Here is a 19,929-nt window from a genome sequence, read left to right as displayed (position 1 = left end):
AGCAATGATCTGAGTAATAATTGTTGCTGAACAACAAATCCAGTTCTGAAAAAGTACTTGCATGTTTGTGCAGAATTTTTAAATGTTTTAGGAAGAAAATCTGCCATCTTAATCTAGTCTTGTCTACATGTGACTGGAAACCCACACTAATGTGGTCAACACTTAACAGCTCTCTGAAATGCACCAGCAGCCGCAAGTAGCATGTGGGGATGAACGACAAAATCTCGCCTTGCCCTTATCCAATGAAAGAATAGAAAAATAGTCCATTACATGTTATGAGGGATTGTTAAATCCCTCAGCAAGGCATTCTTCAAAGCTAGCTGTGAATGCCCATATTTTGTGGCCAACAGCGAACTCTACTATTATAGCGGAGTGTTGTAATGGACAAATTTTATGTTTGTTTATGTCTTTTGTCCATACTTATTATCTAAGCATCACACAAGTAAAAGTGTATCGTATCTGCACTCACCTATGCAAGAATGAAAATGTTTTAAACTTTCAAACAATCTTTGGAAATTATACAAGACATTTTGCTTTTATACATATTGAAATCTAATATCGATTTACTTGCCTTCTCTTTTAGGGAATATCCAAATTCAGACAGGTAATGTGACTCAACGACAGCATTTTAAAGACTTTAGCAAGACTTATGATAAGTATACATATGCTTTATTTAAAATTAATTAAAATCCAGTTAAAAGATCCTGACATTTTTATATGCTTGAACAACAGTTCCTTTTTCTGTGTTTTACAAAACCTCTGAATACTGTTTATGGATTGAATGTATGCAGTCACAAGGTTGTGTAACGCCTGGAAAAATCAACTACTTCACTTCTGGGCTGACATAACGATTAACATAATTTTCAAAGCTACATTTAAAACCTCATAAACTCTAGCTTTGTGATCTGTGTTAACTCAAGGCAGCTTCTTCATGTTGTTGAAAATAATTTTTTTGATCTAAATTCAAATCCATTTAATCTGTTGTAGTGATTTTATGTTCTGTTAACACACATTATTTCCTTTGCAGCAGTAGTAGTGTGGTGGTCCACTACACTGTAACATTTGATGGAAATACACAAGCTTTACAGAACAAAACACTTAATTTAGTTGATGTAAACCGCAAAAACATAGAAGATGATCTTTCCTTTGAAATGGAACATCAACTGACAGCTGCCCACACAGTAATTGATTTCAAGAGTCTAGTAGTTGAGTCCTTGCATAAGGGAAATCTACTTGGGAATGCATCACTGACTTTTAATCCAGAGACTCTTCAGCTCTTGAATGGTAAGCAACGAATAAACTTCAGAATTGAGAAATGTGTTGAAGATTAAAATCTGAACAGACAAGAAATAAGGAATTTAATTGCATTTTCCTTTACAGAACAATCAACCAGTCTTGCACTTGGAGGCATCACGTCTGACCTGGAAAGCCAAGAAACTGGTAACTGCTTTTTGGTTTCTCTGTGTCTTTTTCTGCCAGCAAAATGTAGAATGACAGAATAAAGGTAATTCCACACTCATCAATCACTTGCCAATGAGTACGATTGTCAACCTTTGACAACATTGAGTATTCATGATATAGGCTAGAATAGAGTAGATTGAATTTTGAATTCCCTCTATATTAACCTGACAGTGCCCCATCTCAAAATGAGTCCCCACACAGTGACTTACTGTCCCAGCCAGACATTTCAGTCAACATGAAAGAAGGGACTTTTTTTAAAGCAACTTGTGTAGCAAAATAGGGCAGCAATTGTTTGAACACAACATTATCTGCAACGTGTGGATTCATTTAGTATCAACCAAGACCTTTTGCCACAACCAACTATGATATCATATTTGAAATACTTGCTAATTTGGATGCAAAACAGTTATTAAAAAATTCAACTTTATGAAGAATAGACTTTACCTAGTTGCGGAGTCATTAAATGCATTGACCTGGTTATAGATACATTGTGTTTCCAGTGAATTCACAAGTGAAATAATGTATGCTTTTAACTTTTAGAATTTACAGACAAGGAGGATGTATCAGAAGATTCCATGTCAAGTACTGAAGAACTATTACAGTCACGTTCAACAGTTACCCATTTGCAGTCTGATCAAACAACTGGCAAAAGAATGTCAGAAGCTGCAAACACTCCTGTTATATTAAGCAACCAAATAAATCCCATGGAACAGCAAAGTGTTTCTCATGAAAATGTGCCAACTAGCACAATGAATGTACCATTTGCACTGTCTATTACAGATCTGAGCCCTCTGATTGATATTGAACTGAAAGAAACCTCTGATTTGTCTATGATACAAACCACTGCATCAGATGCATTGTTTGACAGTGGTACATTTTCCAATTACGAGTCTGGGACAGGAACAGAGCAAGAGTTTTTTTGGTCCTCGGCTACGGCAGTCCTTCACAACAAACCAGATAATGGATCACTGGTCAGCAATTCCATTCAATTCACAAATACGCCAATCTTCGATGACATTACTGTAGATTATCTGACAAATGTACCAAGTGTAACTATAGGGGATTTGACTGATGAACTTTCTGAGATTCTTGTCAATACAATCATCTCTAATGAAATAGATGTTCCTTTGTTAAATGAAACAGCTTCACATAGTGATATTGGCGTTGAAATCAAACCTCACATTGCAGAGACAGTAAGTGAAAAAGCCCCTGTTGAACAGTTGCCAGATAATGAATTAGAATTAACAATACAAACATCTGAACCTACAGATGTCTTTAATTACTATTCCAATGACTCAACCTTAAGGGCTCAACCCTTTGCAGAACATGCAACAACACTGGAATCAATTGAAGAGTCCTTTGTTGTGGTGCTGCCAGTCACTGAACTATCCACCAAAGGTCAAGCAATAATGGGTGCCTTTGTCACAGAGCATCTAGAAACAAAATCATCTACCAGAGGAATTCCAGCAACTTCTTTCATTGAGGAACAGTTCACAACTGGATCATTTGCCAAGGGGCACATATTAACAGAATTGGACTCTGCACAGCAAGAAATGTTAGAATCAGCCAACACGGTGCACACAGTAACAAAATCTCTCCCCACAGAAGATATGGTAATAGAGCAACCCACAGTGGGTCAGTTGACCCAAGACTCCATAAGACAGTCTTCCAACACGCAGCAAGTGATGACAGAATCATTGACTATGGCAGCCATCTCTACCATGCTACAATCAATTACACAATCAACCTCAGAGATGCAGCCCTTTGTAGGTACATTCTCCATTAGCCAACGAAGCTTGGATCCTTCAAATGGAGTCCAATCAAATACAGAACTGTCCAATGATTTACAACCTTTTCCCACAACGTTAGCTTCACCAGACGCTGAAATCTCCAATGTTATTGTTGCTGAATTGAATAACTCTATGCTACCTAATGCTGCTACTTCCACTGTGATAGAACCTACTGCTCAATCAAATATAGTAGTCCAAGGCTTTGGTGAATCAATTTCAGAGCACAATGTTAACAAATCATCAGTCACTGTTCAAGCATACAGTAAATCTAGTAATAGAATTAATTCTGATGATGAATCCATTAAGAGAATACATACGACAATGTTTCCGGAAGTACAATCTGCCAGTAAGACATCTACAGCAGTGAATGTGATGACAGAGTACTTCCCAGTAGGCCACCATGATTCAGCCGTTGAGGAGCACAATGAAATTCAACCTCCTCAAGAAGTAGCTAAGGATAAGCTCGAATGGTCTGAGGTTCAAGATATCTCCACTGAGCTGGATCCCTCATACATCCTCCAGCATCATGAAGAATCAGATAATGAAGAAATGGCTAGCATCTACTTAGAATTGCCAGTTGCTGTTCCAACAACAAGAGCCACAGCAAGAGAAAGTCACAGATCTCAGCAGGCACTAATAGTCTTCTTCAGCCTACGTGTGACGAACATGATTTTTTCAGATGACTTATTCAATAAAAGTTCACATGAATACAAAGCACTAGAACAGCAATTCTTGGAATTAGTAAGTTCACTATTTCAAACATAAATTTAAATCACTGAAATACACTTTGTTTGTGACACTTAATAGCAGTGATTACACTTAAAATGTATTCTGTTAAATGCAAAGTGTTTTGACATGTTTGCAGACAAAATAGTGCTGCGTAAATTCTCATTACCCTTATGAATGGCAAAGCCATGTCAAAGCATATTTGATGCTCAAGAATAATTGTGGAGATCCTGTCAATGATTGTTTTCTTTTTGGAGCAGAATTATGCTCTGATACCAATCGTTGTGTCATCTAGTGCCAGATAGGGCATTTCTGCTCCATCTAACTTTTGATGAGCCTCAAATATCAAATAACCCAGTTCTATACCTCTTTGTTTACATTAATTTTGACCTTGTACTCATTGGTAGCTACTATTTGTTGCCACAAGATGAGGAGAAATTTCTTCACCCACACAGTGGTGAGCCTTCGGATTTCTCTGGCACAGAAAGTGGTTGAGGCCAAAACACTGAATGTTTTCAAGGAGTTAGATAAGGCACGGTGGCTCAGTGGTTAGCACTGCAGCCTCACAGCGTCAGGGACCCGGGTTCGATTCCAGCCTCGGGTAACTGTCTGTGCAGAGTTTGCACATTCTCCCCATGTCTGTGTGGGTTTCCTCCGGGTGCTCCGGCTTCCTCCCACAGTCCAAAGATGTGCAGGCTAGGTGGATTGGCCATGCTAAATTGCCTGTGGTGTTCAGGGGTGTGTGGGTTATGGGGGATGGGTCTGTTTGGGATGCTCTAAGGGGTGGTGTGGACTTGTTGGGCTGAATGGCCTGTTTCCACACTGTAGGGAATCTAATCTAATCTAATCTAGATGTAACCCATAGGGCTAAAGACATCAAAAGGTGTGGGACAAAAGTAGAACCAGGGTTTGATGATCAGCCGTGATCATATTGACTGGCAGAATAGACTCGGAAGACTGATTGGCCTATTCCTGTTCGCATTTCCTTTGTTTTTATTTCCTCCTAATAACTGATTTAAATTTACATTAACCAGTCTGTTTTATATGTGACAGGTAGTCAATTCCCTTTAGCTAACACCAGACTGGGTGGGTTTTATTAGCTAATAACAGGTAAGCTGCCCAAGCATTAGCAAGCAAATCACTAAGAGGGATGAGGTTTCAGGTTGGCCATGTCTCAGTGGAACAACAAGGTGTGTAATTCAAATGTGATTGGCAGCCTCTCAAAGTGAGAAGGGGTGGTGTGATTTGCATATGGGGTGGTGAGGCTGTAGATCTGCTGTAGCATCGCCAAGGGTAGCAGAATTTTCAACAGTTGCTGTGGAGATTTTATTAGGGCAACTAAGGGTGGGGGTAATAAGTGCAGGGACATCTTGTTGACATCTAAAGGACTGTATTCCTGAGATAAACAATATAGCAGAATCTGATCTGGTAAATGATATACTGTAATATTTTATTAACTGATCATTTTGTTTGAGTTAAGAATTAATTTCTATGATGTATCTACTTAATTTTTTGTTCTTAAGAAGATGGAAAATAACACACTAATGGGTATCAGCCAATAAAATTTATTCAGTATGTTTTTGTGGGCTAAATTATGTTCTGAAATAGAAAAGACCTTATTTAAAATTACACTAAAAAATTTAAATCGGACTATGTAAAGTTAAGATTCACTTCTGAGCATGAAAATCCTCAAGAATTGGATTAACAGCATATCTTCTGGATGAAACAGTTACATTTATTGCTTGGTAGGTCTTCCAAATTAGGTACTCCATGTGGACAAGAAAATTCCCAGTTCATGTAATTAGTCAAGGCTCCTCCAGAACTGAAACTTGGCAACCAATGCTGTGCATTGCTTTCAAGAAAATTCTTTCATTTACTAGCTATTTCGTATCATGTAAGTGAAATTATTGATAATTTTGCAAGCTTTGTGCTATGTGACACAGTATGGCAATGTTTGGAAGTGCTAAATGATTTGTAGACCTTTCCTGGACGCAGTTTTGCCTTTATAGCAATGCCTGTTAACAATACAGAGATCAATATATCATAAAACAAGAAAGCATGTTTAGGAAAGTTGTTTCTCACTGAATACAGTGACTGATATACAGCCAATAAACATGGCTCACAATATTCTGCTACAATTGCAGATTAGTCAGGCGACAGTCTCAGAGGTCCAACTGTTTTGCAAATGAAGGTCAATTTACACCAATCAACTTAAATCACACAAATCCCAATTGTCCCAGCACCAACAGAAAAGAGCTTTAAAAATTCATTTGTTCTCCATTGTGCCAAATCTACTTCCTGGGGACTGGAAACTGAATAAACTAATAATATAAATGCAGTGGCTACAGCAGCAGGTCAGTGGTTAGAAATACTGCAGCAAGTAATCCACTTCATGACTCCCAAAAGCCTGTACCACCATATACAAGACACAAGTAAGGAGTGTGATGGAATGCTCCTCACCTGCCTGGATGTGTGCAGCTCCAACAGCACTCAAGAAGGTTGACATCATTTAGGATGAAGACATTCGCTGGAGAGGCACCATGTCCACAAACATTCACTCTTTTTCCATTAACCCTTGGTAGCTGCACTGTGTACCATTCATACTATTCATTAGATTAGATGAGATTAGATTACCTACAGTGTGGAAACAGGCCCTTCAGCCCAACAAGTCCACACCGCCCCTTTGGAGCATCCCACCCAGACCCATCCCCCTATAACCCACAAACCCCTGAACACTATAGGCAATTTACCATGGCCAATCCACCTAGCCTGCACATCTTTGGACTGTGGGAGGAAACTGGAGCACCCAGAGGAAACCCAGGCAGACGCAGGGAGAATGTGCAAACTCCGCACAGACAGTCATTCGAGGCTGGAATCGAACCCGGGTCCCTGGCGCCGTGAGGCTGCAGTGCTAACCACTGAACCACTGTTAATCTATCAAGAGTCCTTAGTCAGCACCTTCCAAACCCATAACTACTACCATCTAGAAGAATAAGGGCAACAGATATATGAAAAAACCACCACTTACAAGTTGCCCTCCAAGACACTCACTATCTTGACTTGGAAATATATTACTGTTGTTCCTTCAGTATCATTTGGTCAAAATCCTGAAACTCCCACCATAAGGGCATTGTGGATCTGCCTAAAGCGCATGTACACTGAACCCATAAACAAACTATTTGGGATCCACTACCTTCCACCACACACTCTGAAATTTTGCCTATAATTTTAATTTCTGTTATCTTTCTCAACTAATGTTTAATTCTGTTTTTCCTTACTATTTTAAAAACTATTTCATAGGTTCTAATAATCCCCGTGCGAAAGTCTTTCTTTGAGGCTGTGGTTGCTATACCACCTTTTCTTTCTCAACAAATTTAATTCTTTTCTTTTTGGAAAATTGTGAAACTTTGGAAAAAAATAATACGACAGAAAGCACAAAGTGTAATCATTGTACATCTTGAGTGTCGTGTAATTCAGTGTTTTCTGAAGAGTTGTACTTGCTTCTTTTCTAGCTTGTTCCATACCTTCAGTCTAATCTGACTGATTTCAAGCACCTTGAAATCCTAAACTTCAGAAATGGCAGCATTATTGTTAACAGCCGGATGAAGTTCGCAAAGCCTGTTCCACGGAATGTTACCAATGCAGTTTACCTAATCCTGGATGATTTCTGCAACACAGCATACCAGACTATGAACCTTGCCATTGATAGATTTTCTCTGGATGTTGAATCAGGTAAATAGTTTCTACTGTAAGCTCTTTTTACTTAAGATTTATTAATGTGTGTCCATTTGGGTAGGCGATGGCCTAGTGGTATTATCGCTTGGCTATTAATCCTGGGAACCCAGGTTCGAATCCCACCACAGCAGATGATGGATAATAAAATGTGAGGCTGGATGAACACAGCAGGCCAAGCAGCATCTCAGGAGCACAAAAGCTGACGTTTCGGGCCTAGACCCTTCATCAGACAGGGGGATGGGGGGAGGGAACTGGAATAAATAGGGAGAGAGGGGGAGGCGGACCGAAGATGGAGAGTAAAGAAGATAGGTGGGGAGGTAGGGAGGGGATAGGTCAGTCTCTCTCACAGCAGATGATGGAATTTGAATTTTTTAAAAAAAGCCTGGAATTAAGAATCTACTGATCACCATGAATCCATTGTCAATTGTTGGAAAACCCCATCTGGTTCACTAATGTCCTTCAGGGGAGAAAATTTGCCACCCTCACCAGGTGTGGCCTACATGTGATCCCTGACCCACAGCAGGGTGGTTGACTCTTAACTGTCCCTCTAAAATGGCCCAGCAAGCCACTCAATTGTACCAATTGCTATAAAGTCTCAAAGAAATGAAACCGAACAGATCACCTGGCATCGAACTAGGCACCAGAAAAGACAATGGCAGAAACAGCCCTGTGGACCCTGCAAAGTCCTCCTCATTAACATCTGGAGGCTACAGCCTGACTAGGGAGAGCTGTATCACAGACTAGTTAAGCAACAATCTGACATAGTCTTACTCATAGAATCATACCGTACAAACAATGTCCCAGACACCACCATCACCATCCTTGGATATGTCCTGTCCTATTGGCTGGACAGACCAAGCAGAGGAGGTGCACAGTGGTAAACAGTGGTATACAGAGGGTGTTGCTCAAGAAGTTCTCAACATTGACTGCAGACCCCGTGATGTCTCATGGCCTCAGGTAAAACATGGGCAAAGAAACTTCCTGCTGATTACCACATACCGTCCTCCCACAGCTGATGAATCAGTACTCCTCAGTGTTGAACAACACTTAGGGGAAGCACTAAGAATGGCAAGGGCACAAAATGTATTCTGGGTGGGGAATTTCAATGTCCTCCAACAAGAGTGGCTCAGCAGCGGTACTACAGGAAGATGGTCATGGTTGTTGGCGGTCGATCATCTCAGCCCCAGGACATCTCTGCAGGAGTTCCACAGTGTAATGTCCTAGGCCCAACCATCTTCAGCTGTTTCATCAATGACCTTCCTGCCATCATAAGGGCAGAAGTGGGGATGCTCGCTGATGATTGCACAACGTTCAGCACCGTTCTTGACTTCTCAGATACTGAAGCAGACCATGTTCACATGCAACAAGATCTGGACGATATCCAGGCTTGGGCTGACAAATGGCAAGTGACATTCGTGCCACACAAATGCCAGGCTATGACCAGCACCAATAAGAGACAATCTAGCTACCATCCCTTGACATTCAATGGTGTTACCATCACTGAATCCCCCACTATCAATATCCTAAAGGTTACCATTGATCAGAAACTCAACTGGACTCACTACATGAACACAGTAGCTACAAGGGCAGGCCAGAAGCTGGGAATACTGTGGCGAGTAACTCACCTCCTGGCTCCGCACAGCCTGTCCACCATCTACAAGGCACAAGTCAGGAGTGTGATGGAATACTCCCCACTTGCCTGGATGAGTGCAGCCCCAAAAACACTCAAGAAGCTTGACACCATCCAGGTCAAAGCAGCCCGCTTGATTGGCACTACATCCTCAAGTATCCTTTTCCTCCATCACCAACACTCAGTAGCAGCAGTGTGTACTATCTACAAGATGCACTGCAGAAATTCACCAAAGATCCTCAGACAGCACCTTCCAAACCCACAACCACCTGCATCTAGAAGGACAAGGGCAAATGACATATGGGAACACTACCACAGCCAAGTGCCCCTTCAAGTTACTCACCATCCCAACTTGGAAATATATCACCGTCCCTCTTTGTTGCTGGGTCAAAATCCTGGAATTCCCTGCTAATAGCATTGTGGGTCAACCGACAGCAGGAGGTCTGCAGCAGTTCAAGAAGGCAGTTCACCATCACTTTCTCAAGGGCCGGCATGGTGGATTAGTGGTTAGCACTGCAGCCTCACAGCGCCAGGGACCCGGGTTCAATTCCAGCCTCGGGCGACTGTCTGTGTGGAGTTTGCACATTCTCCCTGCATCTGCGTGGGTTTCCTCCGGGTGCTCTGGTTTCCCCCCACAGTCCAAAGATGTGCAGGCTAGGTGGATTGGCCATGCTAAATTGCCCGTAGTGTTCAGGGGCGTGTGGGTTATAGGGGGATGGGTCTGGGTGGGATGCTTCAAGGGGCGGTGTGGACTTGTTGGGCTGAAGGGCCTGTTTCCACACTGTAGGGTATCTAATCTCATCTAATCTAACTAGGGATGGGCAAGAAATACTGGCCAGCCAGCGATGCCCACATCCCACAAATGAATAGAAAAAAAAATTCCTGATTTTGTTGTAACTGTAATCGATTCTGCAGCATGACCAGTAAGCACAGGCTGTGGGAATGGGTCATACGATCAGTGTTTTCATCTATGTTGCTCCTGTGAAGTGCTTTGTGAAGTTGTTTGGCTTGATTTTACGTAACACATCCTGTCAAGTAATGTATGTGAGGGCAAAAATTTGAACATGAACTGTAATGCATTGTTCGACTAAAAAGAAAGTAGAGCTTTCATCTTTGCTGGTTGCCATCTACCTCTGCTGCTTATTTTGATTTTTTGTTGTTGACAACCGGATAAGGAATATATGAAATATAAATGAAATGGTGTGAACATAAGAAGTAGTGTGATGCTGGTGTGACATCATAACATCAGTCTCATATATTACACAAGACAAACAGATATGCAAATTAGGAGCCCAACCAGTGTTTTAAATCCTTTATTTGATGAGGGCGTCACTGATGAGGCAGCATTTATTGCCCATCCCTGATTGCCTGGAGGGCAATTAAGAGTCAACCACATTACTGTATGTGTTAAGTCACATGTAGGCCAGACCAGGTAATGATGGCAGTTTCCTTTCCTGAAGGACATTAGTGAATCAGATGGCAATTGACAATGGATTCATGGATCATCATTAGATTGGTAATTCCAGATATTTATTGAATTCAAATTCCACCATCTACTGTGGCGGGGATTTGAGCCCAGGTCCTCGGAACATTATCTGGGTCTCTGGATTAACAGACCAGCAATAATACCATTAGGCCATTGCCTCCCCACAGTCACAAATTAACAAGCTGTTTAACAAGTTAAAAAAGATAATTACATGTGAGTTATAGCTGTACGTTTCATATCTTGGGCATCAGACAAGAATGCAATTGGGGTTACTATATTGCATGCACAATGAGTTGTACAAAATGATTTGGAAATATATTGCTAATCCTTCACTGTTTCTGGGTTAAATCTTGGAATTCCCTCCCTTGGTGAGTTGTGGGTCAACTACAGCATTTACACTGCAGTGGTTGAAGAAGGCAGCTCACCACCATCTTCTCAAGGGCAACTAGGATTGGGCTGTAAATGTTAGACAGCCAGCAATGCCCACAGCCAATGAGTGAATTTTTAAAAGAATGACACAAGGAGCAGAAAATGAAAGCTGCTACCCGAACCATGCTAACTGTAGTAGCAATTTTGGCTGGCGAAGGTGACAGCATCAGTATGATTTTTGAGTTAATCTTTTGACATTTTAAACCCTCATTAAAATGCAAATATAAATTCAATGGGCGGGAGGCTGTTAAATTAGTGATCATGAATAACATCCTGTTTGGACATAAACATTCAGCTGCGTGACATCCAGGTCTTGAACCCCTGTTGGGCAGAGTATCATGTCATACCTCCAATTAGGAAGCTTCTTGCTGGATGGTCCCTGGTTGGTCATGTGTCACTTGATTCTCTAAACCGAAATGGCAGGGAGGGGCTGGTGTAAGTGGACCATTCACCTTCCACTTCATCTCCTTCTGAAAAGTATAAAATTCAGCCCAATGTGTAGATTAGAAATAAGTAAAAGAAATTACAATGGGAATGAAATTTCACCCAAATCAAAGATTCAGCTATATTGTAATTGATTTCTCCTTGAATGATTCTGAATTCGAATTTTCCTACTGTACTTTCATTGAGAGCCAAGGGTCATGTTGCTCATTCTACGACCACACAAAGGCCACCAGCAAACCAATTTTCGATTCCATTTGATAATTCAGTGATAATTGTGGGATATAGAAATGTTTTTATTAGTGTAAAAGCAGAGCATCTTCGGTATTGGCTGACTATGTCATCACTTTGATGAGCAGGACCTTGTTCATGCTAAATACTAAAGGAGCTGAATTTCAAGGTCCAGCAAACTGGTATGATTCAGTAAGTTTACTACAAGTTATTTAGATATCTGCTGTTTTGTACGTGTGTTTTGACCACCCTACGACATCATTAATAGGATTGAAGTACTGTTCATACCCAGCATCAGTGCTTGCAATAGTTACAGACTTTAAGAAGATTAACCAAGGTTCAGCAGAGTTCACAGGGATCTGTGAAGATAAAATTGAAGCCAGGTTTTGTTTACAGTTCTCTTGTGAGAATCCCATTCTTTGGGATTAATTGAACATAGACTTGCAGCATTTAGAGACAGCATACAAGGGTTTGCAAGATAACAAAGTGTGGAGGTGGATGAACACAGCAGGCCAAGCAGCATCTCAGGAGCACAAAAGCTGATGTTTCGGGCCTAGACCCTTCAGTACAAGGGTTTGCACTTCAAGTAAGTGCAGTAACATTTTCAAAAAATCATCAGGAGCAGTTTCTTATTTTTTGCTTCTGGGGAACGCTGAGCTGTTGAACTCAGTGAAGATGACATTGACTGGAGACCCCTTGTACAAGGTGTTTGTCCTGAAATATGCAGTTAGTTCTGCACCTAGACTATGCACAGCTCCAGCCTAAGTATTCAAATGAAGTAGGAGAAGATATTTCCTGGCTCCTTCCTCAACTTTCTCATCAGTTTTGGGCGCCAAGTGGAAGGGAACAGGTAGAAATCAGGAAATGGGTTTTATGCCAAGATCCTAGTTGTTATATAAGGAAATGATTGTGAAAGAATTAGCGTCGAATTTGCAATGTATGATGTCTGGTGGAGACAGACATGTCATTTCTGACTCCCTGATCATTGCAATTAAGCTTCACTTGTTGTGAACAGAAAGATCTGTTCCTGTGTTGTATACTTCTACATTCTATGTTCTAGTGAATGTTATTTGTAGCTATTACTATCATACAACAAGCTACACCTTGTTGTATAAGACTCTTTATATTGCATTCTGTTTTGTCATAATCCACCACTAACAATTAGACAGGCCTTTGGAATTAGCACAGATAAAAGGGTTGCTGGCAGTGAGCTACCCCAAATACGAACTGTCAATGGTCAGTTCCCTGAGCTGAATACATCACTGATGAAGCAATAGTTAGAGACCCCAAAAACTGATGTGTACTTTAGGTTCTTCACTTCATTCCTCTGATTAGAGTAAAAATCCTGTCAGTCCAAGCTGACCTGTGTCCATGCCAGGAGTTCATGTAGGCTGTGCAAATGTCTTGGGACAAAGTATTAAGCATACCTCGCCCTTCTTTTGTTACATCTTAGAAATGTGAATCAAATTAAAAGAAGGTGAAGTTAAGGATTATCAGACCACCATGATCTTATTGAATGGCAGGGCAGACTCCTGGGAGGAACAGCCTACTTTGCTCCTACATCTCCTGGTCTTAATTCAGATTACAAGATCTGTCCTGACCCAGACAAAGTCAAAGATGTATGACACGTGCCTACTCCCCAGCACAAATGAGGTTTGCAGAGAAATCTGAGAACTTTCAATTTCTTAGTACTTAAATAGAATCTCTACAGTGTGGAAGCAGACCAATCAGCCCATCAGGTCCTCGCTGACTTCTGAAGAGCATCCTACCCAGACACAATCCCCTACCCTATCCCTGTAACCCTGCTAATGGCTAATCCTCCAGGCCTCCACATCCCTGGACACTATGGGCAATTTGCAATTGCCAATTTCACTTAATCTGCACATTTTTGGACTGTGAGATGAAGGCCATGCAGACACAGGGAAAATGTGCAAACTCCACGCAGACAGTCACCTGAAGCTGGAATCAAACCTGGGTCCCTGGCGCTTTGAGGCAGCAATGCTAACCACTAAACGTCATGCTGCTCCAAACCTTTTACCAAACCTTTCTAAGAAGGCACCTTTGTTGATACATCTCTAAATGATAAGCATTCTCTATATATGGCAGGAAGGCCATCAATATATGTTTCAGTCACATGCATGAGTAGAAACTTTGTATCCTGTAGTACTAAGGCCTAAGAAAGCATGCAAGATAGCAAACAAAATTTATTTTGATCTAAAAACCTGTCACAAACAGAGTCCAGTTAGTCCAACGTAGAGTGCAAAACACTTGCTTTGGAATTTGATATCGCAAGATTCCACGCAGATCTGTATGATAAGCAATTATTTGAGGAAACTGACCACAAACCTTTGTAAATAATTGCAAACCTCTAAGAATTGCACCAAATGGACTGAATGAAATTCAAATAAGAACGCAGAAATTCTAGCCGACTTACAAATGTGCAGAATAGTCATCAAGGTAAAGTTGATTTGTTTAATTTTGATCAACATAAATGCAACCACTTTAGGAGGAAAGAACTATTGATTCACAAATGAACACATTAGAAAGTTAGCATCAACGATTTTGGACCAAGGAACTGATGGAATCTTGTGAGTTTGTCGAGTTTCTTTGTGTTGCTGTAGTTGGGTACTCAGGCATGCTTTGCACTTCCTCACTGTCTTCTCCTTATCATTGTTGATCCCTGGCCAATACACAAAATCCGTGCAAGACATCTGATTGTCTCCAGGCCCATTTGTCCCTGATATACCTCTGTCAATATATTCTGGTGAAGAACTTTAAGCATAACTTTTTCTTTCGCTTCAAAATTTACGTCTCTTGAGATATCTGATTCATTTCTGAACAGTCAGTGTGTCTGGCATCACTTTTATTGTGTCAGATCATGAACCTTTGCCTATATTTCTCTTCCTTGGCCCAGGGGCATTGAGGTCAATTTTAGATGCTTTGCCTTTTTTCAGTAACAGCAAATTATGAAGCTTTTCAATATGCAGTGCTTCGTAAAAAAGATGAAACATGCTTCCTATTATCTCTCAGAAATATGTCAAAGTAATTCTCAAGGCCACGTAATGTTTCCTGTCAAAATTTGTCAGCTCATTGGAGTCTTTGGGAGAAACATATCTGAATCCTTGAGTTGAAATGCCTAAATAAGTCTCAGTCATCTTCTTTTGTTCTCCCTTTGTATCTGATATATATGAAATGCGAGGACTGTTGGGAAATTGCCAGTAAGTCACTTGATACCCACTGTAAGCTGAGTGTATTTAATGATAACTAGCAATTATTGAGTTTCTACTCAATATTCATGTGGAATAAGACCAAACATGAGAAATTACTGAATATAATTTACTATTGAAATTAATTTGCAATCATGTAAGTTTTACCACATAATATTAAATGAAATTATATCTTTAAAAATTGATTACAATTAATAGCTTGGAGGAAAGAACTCAACCTTTGCAATGAAAAAAGGTGCTAATATTTCAGACATAACTTCCAACAGGACTGAGAGCTGAAAGAAAAGGTTGTCCCTTATGAGGAACGAAAATAAAGAAGTGGTAACAAATAGCAGATACCCCAAGTGTGCACAAGAATATAACGGACTGAATGACTTTGAGGTTATTTTACACAAAAGTAGGAGATTGTTCATGGATATAAAATATGGTTTCAATGACATTTTGTAAAGATACTAAAAGAATGAAGGCACTAGCCAACTATTAAAATTGTGAGAAGGCATTAAGAATGGGGGCAATGGGAGAATAAAAGCTGATAAGTAGTCTCTGAAAAATAGTTCCGATCAGAAGGATATAACATATCCAATTTAATCTTTTAATCAAATAACCAGAATGAAAAGCAGCATAAAATAAACTTGTTTCCAGATGGATGTTATCTGTGAAAGCAGTTAGAAATGACTGGGTACAACAGTGGATATAGAGAAAAATGCACACACTGAAAGTGGTCTTGCCATGCCTTTAGTGATTCACGAATATGCTCACCAAGGTCCTGCATTGCTATTCCTTCCAAAGTTTAGATATCCACTGGTAGTCCTTTCATCAACAACAGGTTTGGTGGGGCACTTGCAAGTTGCTGGAAGTGTGGGCATTGCTGGCAAGGCCAACATTCCACAAGCTTCAAACTCTCCCCTCCCGCCACTGCATCCCAAAACTAGCCCAGCTCGTCCCCACCTCCCTAACCTGTTCTTCCTCTCACCTATCCCCTCGTCCCACCTCCATCTGCACCCCCATCTAACCTCATCCAGCCCCCTTGACCTGTCCGTCCTCCCCGGACTGACCTATCCTCTCCCTACCTCCCCACCTACACTCACCTCTACTGGCTCCATCCCCGCCCCTTTAACTTGTATGTCTCTTCTCCACCTATCTTCTCCTTTATCCACCTTCAATCTGCCTCGGCCTCTCTCCCTATTTATTTCAGAACCATCTCCCCCTCCCCCTTTCCTGATGAAGAGTCTAGGCCCCAAATGTCAGCCTTTGTGCTCCTAAGATGCTGCTTGGCCTGCTGTGTTCATCCAGCTCCACACCTTATTATCTCGGATTCTCCGGCATCTGCAGTTCCCATTATCTCTGATACAATTTATGACCCATCCCTGTTTACCCTTGAAAAGGCGGGATGAATGCCTCCTTGAGTCACTGCAATCCATCTGCAACAGACAAATAGTGCTGTTAGAGAGGGAGTGCCAAGACTTGGATCCAGGAAAATGAAGGGGAACAATGATATAGCTCGAAGTCAGGATGGCATGTAGGTTGGAAGGGACTTGGGTGGCGTTCTTGTGTGCCTGCTACCTTGTCCTTCTAAGTGGTAGAGATTATGGGCTTAAAAGGAGCAGTTCAAGGATCCTTGGTGAATTGCTGCTTTATGTCTTGCTGCTAACACCGTGCATCACAGGTGGAGAATGTGAATGCCCAGATTGGTGGATGGTGTGCCGATCAAGCAAGTTTCTTCGGACCTTGTGATGATTCATGAGCTGTTGGAGCTACACTCACCCAGGCAGTGGAAGGTACTCCATCAGGCTCCTAACTTGTGCCTTGTAGATGATGGGTAAGATTAGAGCAGTCAGGAACTGAGTTGTTTGCTGCAGAATTCCCAGACTCTGATCTGCCATTATAGCTAAAGTATGTATATGACTGCTGCAGTTCAGTTTAAAGTGAATAGTACCCCCAAGATGTTGACAGTGGGTGGATGGTTGGGGGGATGGGGGAGAATTTCAAGGGGTGAGAGTTAGATCCTCTCTTGCTGAATTTGGTCATTGCATGGAACTTACTTGGTATGAATGTTATTTACTACTTATCATCCCAAGGCTGGATATCACCCAGCTCTTATTGGAGTTGGATATGGACAGCTTAAGCATCTGAGGAGTCACGAATGATCCTGAACATTGCGTAATCACAGGTAAAACTTCACTTCTGATCTTAATACCACCCTGAGGAACTCCTGCAGCAATGTTCTGGGGCTGAGATGATAGGCCTCCAAGAAGTACAGCAGTTTTCCTTTGCTGTATATATTGCATTAGCTGCTGGAGAGTTTCCATTGATTCCAGTTTTGCTTGAGCTCCTTGATGCCACACTTGGTCAATTGCTGCATCAAATCTCATCAACTCTGGAATTCACCCCTTTTGTCCATTTTTGGACCAAGGCTGCAGTGAGGTCTGGCATCTAACAGTTCTAGTAGAATCAAAACTAAGAATTTTAAGGTTATTGTTGGGTAGATGCCTCTTGGTGACACCATTGGAAAAATCTAACATAACTTTGTTGATGACTTGGAGGTAGTTGATCAGGTGGCAATTGGCTGTATTAGATTTGTCCTTTATTGTCTCCAGGACATATCTGAGCAGTTTTCCACATTGTTGGGAAGATGTCAGTGTTGCCACAGTAAGGGAGCAGGTTTGTAAAGGAGCAGTTAGTTCTGGAACACCAGGCTTCAGTACTGTCGCTAAATGTTATCAGGCACGTGGCCTTGGAGTTTCCAGAGCCTTCAATCATTTTTGATGTCACCTGGGGGTGGATCAAATTGGTTGTAGACTGGCATTTTTAATACTGGGGACCACAGGAAGAGGCTGAGGTGGTTTTTCTACTTGACGATTTTGGCTGAAGGTGGTTGATTGACAGTCCTCAAAGAAGTATGGTCACCGGGGCTGCATGGGTTACTGAAAGAAGCAATGGTGGAAATATTCGAGAACCCAGCCACCATCTTCCAACTCTCCTTCAATCTACTATAGGAAGCATATTGTTAAACTTGAAAGCGTTGCCAGGATTGAAGGGTTTGAACTACAGGGACAGGCTGAATAGGCTGGGGCTTTTTTCCCTACGGTGTCGGAGGCTGAGGGGTGACCTATAAGACAGTTATAAAATGATGAGAGGCATAGACAGGGTAAACAGCCAAGGTCTGTTCCCTCAGGTAAGGGAGTTCAAAACTATAGGGCATAAGAGGGGAAAGATTTAAAAGGGATCTGAGGAGCAACTTTTTCTGGCAAAGCGTTGTGTGTGTATGGAATAAGCTGCCAGAGAAAGTGGTGGAGGCTAGTACAATTACAAAATTTAAAAGACATCTGGATGGTACATGAGAAGGAAACGTTTAGAGGGATATGGGCCAAATGCTGACAAATGGGATAAGATCAGTTTAGGATATCTGACTGGTGCGGATGAGTTAGACTGAGGCATCTGTTTCCATGCTGTCCAAGTCTGTAACTATCTGGTGGTGGCACCAAAGGATTTGAGGGTTGCAAATGTTTAGAAAAAGGTGAAGGGAATAAACCGGTTAATAATGGTCAGTCATCTGGTACTAACACATTGGTACTAATGGTGTAGGCACAAACAATGATGAGGTCATGCAAAGGGAGTTCAGGAAGTTAGATAGTAAGTTGAGAAGCAGGAACTTTAGGGTTGTAAGGCTGGGATTACTCCCTGTGCAAGTACCAGTGAGGGTAGGAATAGGAAGATAGTACAGTTAAGGAAGCGGCTAACGAGCTGGTGTAGGAGGGCGGCCTTCAGATATAAGACCATAAGACATAGGAGTGGAAGTAAGGCCATTCGGCCCATCGAGTCCACTCTGCCATTTAATCATGGCTGATGGGTGTTTCAACTCCACTTCCCTGCACTCTCCCCGTAGCCCTTAATTCTTTGCCAGATCAGGAATTTATCAATCTCTGTCTTGAAGACATTTAACGTCCCGGCCTCCTGTGGATCATTGGGATGTCATCCAGGGCAGGTGGCACCTGTTTAAGAAGGACAGGTTGTGCCTAAACTGGGAATCTACCAAAATCCTTGCAGGGTGGTTTGTTTGTGTTGCCCATGAAGGTTTAAACTAGTGTGGCAGAGGGATAGGAGCCAGAGCAGTAGGTCAGCAACTGAGGAGGATTTAGAGACTAAGATCAGTAAGGCTGAGAGGAAGAACAGACGGGGAGATGTTACTAAATGCGGTGGGACTGGTGATCTGACGTGAATTTGTTGAAATGTGAGTATGATGGGTAAAGCAGATGAATTTAGAGCTCATATTAATGCATATAACAATGATGTTGTAGCTATAACAGAGATTTCCTTGAGAGAGGTGCAAGACTGGTAGCTTAACCTTCTGGGATTTAGATGTTTCAGGTGTGATAGAGAGGGATATAAAAGAAATGGGCAAGTTGCATTACTGTTAAGGGAGAATATCACAGCTGTACTGAGGGAGGACACTTGTGAGGACTCATCCAGCAATGGCATATGGGTAGAGATCAGGAATAGGGAGGTGCAATCACTTTGATGGGATCGTACTACAGGCCTCCCAACAGGTAGCAGATGATGGAGGAACAGGTATTTGAACAGATTATGGAAAAATGTAGTATCATTAGGGTTGTGGTGGTGAGTGCTTTTAATTTTTCCTGTATTGACTCACTTAACGCCAGGGGCTTGGATGGGGGAGGGAATTTGTTCAGTGTATCTAGGAGGGCTTCTTGAAGCAATAAGTAATTAGTCCAACTCGGGAAGGGGCCATACTAGACCTAGTATTGGGGAATG

General features: G+C 41.6%; 1 protein-coding gene across 5 annotated transcripts in view; it reads left to right on the top strand.

Annotated features, from left to right (window-relative positions):
* impg2a (interphotoreceptor matrix proteoglycan 2a) overlaps nucleotides 1–19,929 on the top strand; it is a 93,802-nt gene that overhangs the window by 48,228 nt on the left and 25,645 nt on the right. For 4 of the 5 annotated variants that reach the window (XM_048541309.2, XM_048541311.2, XM_048541310.2 and 1 more), the window contains exons 11-15: nucleotides 584–604; nucleotides 1,028–1,284; nucleotides 1,381–1,440; nucleotides 2,002–3,992; nucleotides 7,490–7,709. In XM_048541309.2, the coding sequence (XP_048397266.2) occupies nucleotides 584–604; nucleotides 1,028–1,284; nucleotides 1,381–1,440; nucleotides 2,002–3,992; nucleotides 7,490–7,709 (2,549 nt within the window). The remainder of the gene's footprint in view (nucleotides 1–583; nucleotides 605–1,027; nucleotides 1,285–1,380; nucleotides 1,441–2,001; nucleotides 3,993–7,489; nucleotides 7,710–19,929) is intronic. The other variant, XM_048541312.2, reaches the window with a different exon arrangement.

The sequence above is a fragment of the Stegostoma tigrinum genome, chromosome 12 (genome assembly GCF_030684315.1).
Source record: "Stegostoma tigrinum isolate sSteTig4 chromosome 12, sSteTig4.hap1, whole genome shotgun sequence".
Taxonomy (NCBI): domain Eukaryota; kingdom Metazoa; phylum Chordata; class Chondrichthyes; order Orectolobiformes; family Stegostomatidae; genus Stegostoma; species Stegostoma tigrinum.
The sequence above is the reverse complement of the archived record's forward strand: the minus strand, read 5'-3'. Positions and strand labels throughout refer to the sequence as shown.